This window comes from Tetrahymena thermophila (genome assembly GCF_000189635.1).
Source record: "Tetrahymena thermophila SB210 genomic scaffold scf_8253818, whole genome shotgun sequence".
Lineage (NCBI taxonomy): Eukaryota > Ciliophora > Oligohymenophorea > Hymenostomatida > Tetrahymenidae > Tetrahymena > Tetrahymena thermophila.
The window spans coordinates 1,815-10,356 of NW_002475928.1; the positions used below are offsets into that span (position 1 = coordinate 1,815).

The 8,542-nt window shown below is 17.4% G+C and overlaps 1 protein-coding gene across 1 annotated transcript; it reads left to right on the plus strand. All coding sequences in view use genetic code 6, as the record gives it.

Moving 5' to 3' along the window:
* Nucleotides 1–1,666: 1,666 nt before the first annotated feature.
* Nucleotides 1,667–2,040, plus strand: TTHERM_002653452 (transmembrane protein, putative; the record flags this gene model as incomplete). Its single annotated transcript, XM_012801031.1, has 1 exon — nucleotides 1,667–2,040. A coding segment is annotated over one exon (374 nt), but the record flags the coding sequence as incomplete, so codon positions are not given.
* Between the last annotated feature and the right edge of the window lie 6,502 nt (nucleotides 2,041–8,542).

Sequence of the window (8,542 nt, forward strand, 5' to 3'; positions counted from 1 at the left end):
ATGGTATGTTATAAGAATATATAATATATATTATTTCAAATTTTATATTTTGTGAATTTAAAGCTTTCTAAAAACTCAAAAATAAAGCTGCTTTAAGCTAATTTATCTTTATTTATTATGTTATTAAGATATATTACATTTCGCCTATTATAAATTAAATAGGCATTTTACTCTAGTTAATTAGGAGGATAAAATGAAGGAAAAATATGAAATAATAAGATTAATTAATAATTAATAAAATTAACAAAAAATGAAAAAATAAGAAATCATAATAAAAAGAAAAAGGAAAACAAATAAAATAAATTAAAAGAGATTTAATTATTAAATTAACTTTTATAATTAAAAATATTACAATGCAAAAAAAAAAATTAACTGTTTTATTAAATGTTAGTTTTAATAGCAAAAAACGAAGAAAAAATATCAAATAATAAATAATTAAAAATTGAAATGAAAATTTTGTTAAAATAGCTAAAAAGTTTTTGTTTTTATAAAAATCAATAAATAATGATGATAATCTCTTTTATAAAAATTATTTATTTAAATAAATTGAAAATTAAATGTACAAAAAATATTAATAATAAAAAAAGTAATTTTTTTAATTAATTATACTTGAGATCAATATGGAGAACCTAATGAGATAAAAGTGAAGAGCTTAAAAACTTTTTTTATTAATTTATATAAATTTAAAGGATATTAATAAAAAAATTAATAATTACTTCTTCCAAATTATTATATTCTTTAATCTATTATATCATTTATTTTTTTTCAAAAATATTGAATAGCAATTTATGAAATTTAATTAATTAATAATAAATGGATAAAAAGAACAAATCAATATAATTATTAATTAATTATCAAATATTAATTTATATATTTGGTTTTATGAAGAGATATCACAGAAAAATTAATTTAACATTCACTTTTTAAATTTAATATTTGTATTTAAAACATACACTTAAAAATATATATAGTAGGAATTAAAGATGGCCAGTTTTTTATTTAGTCATATTTGAAAAAAATCTAGTAGTTATTGTTCTTAAATATTATAAAAATAATGTTTGTAAGTAGATTTTTCTGTTTTAGCTCTGTAATTTTAGGAATATTTATAAAATCTCTAATTATAGCAAGATGCCATACAAAAATTTCATGGCTTGTATACTACTTATTATGAATTATATTTTTTATTTGTTTATTAAAAAATCTAATTTTTATTTATATAATATATTATAATTAATTAATTAATAATTTAATTTATTATAATTTAAAAATTAATAATTTTTTTACCAACCAAATAAAAATAATTTTTATAAAATTTAAGACCATTCATTGCTAGAATTTTTTCAAGATATATATGTTTACCAATCTCTAATTCCTTCTATATTTTTAAGTAAATACTTTAAATAGATATATTAAAATTAAATAAGAATTGTTACACTAACTTTTTTGTGATATCTGTTATTAAAAGCAAATTTTTAAATTCATTAATTTTTTTTATCTATTTATCCACTTTTTATTAATTAAATTTCAATAAATTAATTAATTGCAATTCAATATTTTGGAGAAAAAAAATAAATGATATAATAGATTAAAAAGTATAACAACATAAAAGAAGTAATTTATTGTTTTTTTATCAATATACATTAAATTTATTTTTACTAATAAAAAGTTTTTAAAATCTTCACTCTAATCTCATTAGGTTCTCCAATTAATATTTACGTAAATTTAATTTATAAATTATATTATTAGTTTTTTTTCAATATATCAAACTTTTAATTTATAAATTTTTCTAATATAAATTATCACCTAAATTTATTCATTTTATTTAAAAAGATATTTTTTAAACATTTGAACTAAATTTTCACTTTTAATTATTAAAATTAATTTTTCATTTTATTACTTTATATTATTTATTCATTTTTCCCTTCTAATACTTTTAATTTATTAAAACAATCAATTTGTTTTCAATTGAGATATTTTTAATTACAAAAATTAATTTAAAACAATAAAATTCTTTTAATTTAATTACTACATTTTATTTGATTTATTTTTCTTTTTCCTATTTAAGTTCTTTACAACAGATTTTTTTATCTTTCTTAATTAAACTCATTTTTTTATTTTCAGCGTTTGTTATTACTAATTAATTCATATTTTTTCTTCATTTTTTCCTTATAACTAACTAATTACCACATTACTTCTAACTACGGTTCTCACTTTTGGGGATACCGAGCCGGGTTTTTAAAATTTTTATAAGGTTATCTAACCCGCTTAATACGAATTTGAAACCCGTTTAATATAATTCCTTATATATGCACTATATATTAAACTCTATATAGAGTTATTGTGCAAAATTAACTTAAAATAATGGAAATTTCCCCTCTATAAGTAATATACAATATTTTAAATTGAGTGATTTATTAATAAAGGTAAAAAGTGTTTTAAAATTTTTTCAACTAGAGATGAAATTTTTAATGAAAATGTTTATTCTTTTTAAAGCACAAAACTTATTCCGATACCTTTTTTTATTTGCTTTAAATTATTCTAAATATATATTTAAAATGACTAATTTTTATTGAATAAGAAGAAGAAGATAATGAAAGATCAAATTTTTTATTTTTTTATAAACTTTATTTATTAATGAGTTTATTAGCTGAGACTAAATAAATAAATAATAAATCACTTAATTGCTTAAGAATATTATTAAAAGTTAAATTATCCAACCATTTAACTTGTAACTTGAAATTGGATACAAATACACTTTGAATGGAAATTTTTAATTTCAAAAACTAGGAATATCTGGATTTTTAAGCCTTTAATTCTTTACTTCTTTACATATTACAATATTAAATTTTTTTCTTACTTCGAAAAAAAAGGAGTTTTTCTTTTTATTCTAAAATTTATATTATTAGCCAGATAGATAACTTAAATTAAAAAACAATTATATTTAAATTGTTTTTAATTTTATTTTTGATTTGAATAATTCATATTTTTTTTCATGTTTAAAAAAAAAAAGAAATTAAAAGTTGAAGCTACAATCAATATAGAAAACATAAAAATATATTTCACAAATTCATATTATTTTTAATATTTGTTCATAGTAATTCAAGTTATTATTTTACTTATAATAAACAAGCAAACAAACAAAAAAAAGAGTGCATTTCTGATTTCATAAACTGTGCTGCCTGAATCTAACAAATATAATGTGGCTCATCACTTTATTTTTGATATTTTAAATTAAATGAAAATTATAAATTAATTTATTTATTTGCAAAAAGATTAATTACCTCCTAATATTTTTATAAACGTTTATTAAATCTTTCTTTTTTGTAATAAAAACTTTTAAAATATTATATTACCCTATTTATTTTATTCTAAGGTTAGTAAAAAAGCTTAATTTTCTTATAAATAATTTTACTTTCTTTATAATAAGTTAATAGTAGATATTCATATATATGTTGGTTTCTTAATAGGATTAATTATTACCAACTGTTTTAATTAAAACATTTCTTGATTGTAATTCATCCAAAGTTATTTAAAATATTACAATCTATTATTATTTTTAATTTTTTTTTTTCTTTTTCAATCACTCAAATATTTTACAATCTAGTTTAGAATTAACATAGTTAGTTAGTTACATTTTTTCATTACTTTCATAACTCTTACTCACTATTTTCAAATTAAAAATAACACTTACTCTACAGTAGTAACTTTCAAAAATATTACTATCTATTTCATACATTTTAATAAGATTCTCTATCAAAATTATTCTTCTAAAATAAATATTACTCGCTGTAAATTCAAAATTAAACTTATTTTCCATCTTTCTTATTTATCTTCTACTAATAATTACCAACTTTTTTTCAAAAGTTCATTTAATTCTCTAATTTCTTATTATGAACTCTTATTAATAAATTTTACTCACTATTTTATATTTAGATTTTATTTTCTCATCAAAAATCATTCTAAAATATTAATTACTAGCTATTTTGAATATGAAAGTTAGTTAATTCAGCATTTATTTTCTCATCAAAAATCATTCTAAAATATTAATTACCAACTATTTTGAATATGAAAGTTAATTCAGCATTTATTTTCTCATCAAAAATCATTCTAAAATATTAATTACTCCCTATTTTTAAATATGAAAGTTAATTCAGCATTTATTTTCTGATCAAAAATCATTCTAAAATATTAATTACCAACTATTTTGAATATGAAAGTTAATTCAGCATTTATTTTCTCATCAAAAATCATTCTAAAATATTAATTACCAACTATTTTGAATATGAAAGTTAATTCAGCATTTATTTTCTCATCAAAAATAATTCTAAAATATTAATTACTCCCTATTTTGAATATGAAAGTTAATTCAGCATTTATTTTCTCATCAAAAATCATTCTAAAATATTAATTACTTCCTATTTTGAATATGAAAGTTAATTCAGCATTTATTTTCTCATCAAAAATCATTCTAAAATATTAATTACTCTCTATTTTTAATATGAAAGTTAATTCAGCATTTATTTTCTCATCAAAAATCATTCTAAAATATTAATTACTCCCTATTTTGAATATGAAAGTTAATTCAGCATTTATTTTCTCATCAAAAATCATTCTAAAATATTAATTACTAGCTATTTTGAATATGAAAGTTAATTCAGCATTTATTTTCTCATCAAAAATCATTCTAAAATATTAATTACTTGCTATTTTGAATATGAAAGTTAATTCAGCATTTATTTTCTCATCAAAAATCATTCTAAAATTAATTACGGCCTATTTTAGATTTAAAGTTGATTGAAAATAAGATAATTATAAAAATTTTAGAAAAATAACTTGCTATTAAGGATGTATAAAATTCTAAGAAGGTCTACTATAAGATAATAAAATTACCCGCTTATTGATATAATAAAATATGTTTAATTTTTTAAGAAACAAATATAAAAGTTTACAGGCTATTAGAAATGTAAAATATGTTAGATGTTCTAATAAATAAAGTAAAGAATATTAATTAATTACTAGCTGTTTTGGTTAATAAAAATATTGAGATATTTAGAATAAATTGTTAAATGAAAGTTACGCTCTGTTTAAATTTAAAGTTAAGTTGTGGTTTTTAAAATTAGAACAATCAATGATTGTATGTTTATTACTTGCTTTTTTAAATAAATAGGAAAATAAATACCTCTTGATATTATCTAGTTTAAAAATTACCCACTATTTTAAGTTTTAAAGTGTATTTTTAAGTTAGAATTAATTGAATTATTTTATTACATTCTATTTTATTAATTTTAATTTATTATTTCGTCTATCTTACTAAGATTATGAAATGTCAATAAAAAAAAACTACTGTCTATTATTTATTTTTAATAAAACAAAATATAATATCAAGCCAGGATAACTAGATTGATCTTTATTTACTTCTTCCTATTTAAGTCATTTTATTTGAATATATTTCAAAGCAATAAAATTAAAAGTTACCAATCCCTTATTTTAAAGTTGAAGATATTTTATAATATACTGATAAAATATCATTCAATCATTATACTTTCTATAATAGAAAAAAATAATTTAATATTAATTTTAGAGCGGTATTTAACATAAAAGCTTTACGTCCTATTTAGAATATTTTGTTTTCTCCTTATTTAAAATCATTCAAAAATTTTACTCACTAATAATAAATTAAATAAATAAATAAATAAATAAATAAATAAATAAGTAAAGTATCAAAAATAAAAATTTTACTAGCTATTTTATTGAGGTAATTAATGAATGAATATATATATGTCTGTCTATAAGAAAGTAAGTGTAAATATTACAATCTGTTTCAAAATTAAAATAAATTGACTATTTATGATAAAATCAGTCTGAAAGTAATAAATAAATACATCATCCTATTAATTAATTAAAGGTCAATTTAAATCTATAAATCTGATGTGATTAAAGATTATTAATTATTACATCATCCTATTTTATTTATTTATTTAATATAAGTATTTCTTTTTTAATATAATTAAATAAATTAATTATTTACTTCCTAATTAATGTTTTATTCAATTTTATAGAGCTATATTTTTGTTTATCTTAATATTTTACTCATTTGTTCTATTTAAGTTATAATTTTAATTTATCTTTGAATAATCTTTAAAAGCACTTTAATATATTACTTCCTATTTTAATTATCAATTTAATTTTTTAATTTCTGGATAAATGTTCAATTTCTTTACTACTCCCTTTTTGTAATGTTTAAATTACTTTTATTTCTCTAAAATTTATTTAAAATTATTTACAACCAATCTTCCCTTTTAAAAAATAATTTATTTAGCTTCTTTCAATAAAAACATTCAAAATTTACTCTCTATTTTAATTATTTAATGCAATTCATCTTATTTATTTGAATCTAACTAATATTTACTTGCTTTTTTTTAAATTTAAATAATTTTTAGATTATTTTTAATCAAAGATAATATTTACATCCTATTTAAAACCATTATTGATCTATTTATTCGCTGTTTTAAAATCAAAAGATTACCATCTATTTTTAAATATTAATGATACAATAATTTAAATTTCAAAATATTGTAGTTAAATTCATACCCACTAATTCATACAATCAATAAACTCATTTTTTCACTATCTGAACTTCTAAATCACAAATATTATATTACATCCTTTTCAAAATTTTATATAACTCATTTACTATTATTTATTTCGCTAAAATTATTACACCTTCCTGTTAATACTAAATAATTTAAATCAGCATTTTCTAAAAAAATAAATAAAATAATATTACTCTCTAATTGATTATTTAGAAAATTATTTATAAATCATTGTTTAAAATATTTATTACAATCTATTTTGCAATAATATAACTAACTTATTGACCTCTTCCAAATATATATTTTACACTCTATTTTAAATATCAAAATTAATTCTGCATTTATTTTTTTTCTCATTCAAAATTTTAAAATATAAATTACTTGCTATTTGGAATATGAAAGATAATTCAGCATTTATTTTCTCATTAAAAGTCATTCTAAATTATTAATTACATCCTATTTTGAATAATAAAGTTAATCCAGCATTTATTTTCGAGGTAAAAATAAAATTATATACAAGAAATAGGCATAATATTAAAATTTTTAAAGTTAGAGTAAATAATACAATGATATCTTAATATTTAATTCAAATTATTTTTATTTTTTAAATATTTTGTTGGTTGTGATAGCTATTTTATCTTTAAATTAGAAGATAATAAATTTATAAGTAGATAAAACAAGACATGACTTATATTTACTAATTTTTTAAATTTTGTAATCTACAATATTTATAATATTAGATTATAATAATTTACAATAAAAAATATTCTAAAATATCAGATACAACAATCACTTAATATAAGATTCTTAAGATTATGCAGATATCTTGTATATAATCCAAAAATCATTCTAAAATATTAATTACTCCCTATTTTGAATATGAAAGTTAGTTAATTCAGCATTTATTTTCTCATCAAAAATCATTCTAAAATATTAATTACCAACTATTTTGAATATGAAAGTTAATTCAGCATTTATTTTCTCATCAAAAATCATTCTAAAATATTAATTACCCACTATTTTGAATATGAAAGTTAATTCATCATTTATTTTCTCATCAAAAATCATTCTAAAATATTAATTACCGACTATTTTGAATATGAAAGTTAATTCAGCATTTATTTTCTCATCAAAAATCATTCTAAAATATTAATTACCAACTATTTTGAATATGAAAGTTAATTCAGCATTTATTTTCTCATCAAAAATCATTCTAAAATATTAATTACCCACTATTTTGAAAATGAAAGTTAATTCATCATTTATTTTCTCATCAAAAATCATTCTAAAATATTAATTACCGACTATTTTGAATATGAAAGTTAATTCAGCATTTATTTTCTAATCAAAAATCATTCTAAAATATTAATTACCAACTATTTTGAATATGAAAGTTAATTCAGCATTTATTTTCTCATCAAAAATCATTCTAAAATATTAATTACATTCTATTTTGAATATGAAAGTTAATTCAGCATTTATTTTCTCATCAAAAATCATTCTAAAATATTAATTACTCCCTATTTTGAATATGAAAGTTAATTCAGCATTTATTTTCTCATCAAAAATCATTCTAAAATATTAATTACGTTCTATTTTGAATATGAAAGTTAATTCAGCATTTATTTTCTCATCAAAAATCATTCTAAAATATTAATTACGGCCTATTTTGAATATGAAAGTTAATTCAGCATTTATTTTCTCATCAAAAATCATTCTAAAATATTAATTACTTGCTATTTTGAATATGAAAGTTAATTCAGCATTTATTTTCTCATCAAAAATCATTCTAAAATATTAATTACTCCCTATTTTGAATATGAAAGTTAATTCAGCATTTATTTTCTCATCAAAAATAATTCTAAAATATTAATTACATGCTATTTTGAATATGAAAGTTAATTCAGCATTTATTTTCTCATCAAAAATCATTCTAAAATATTAATACC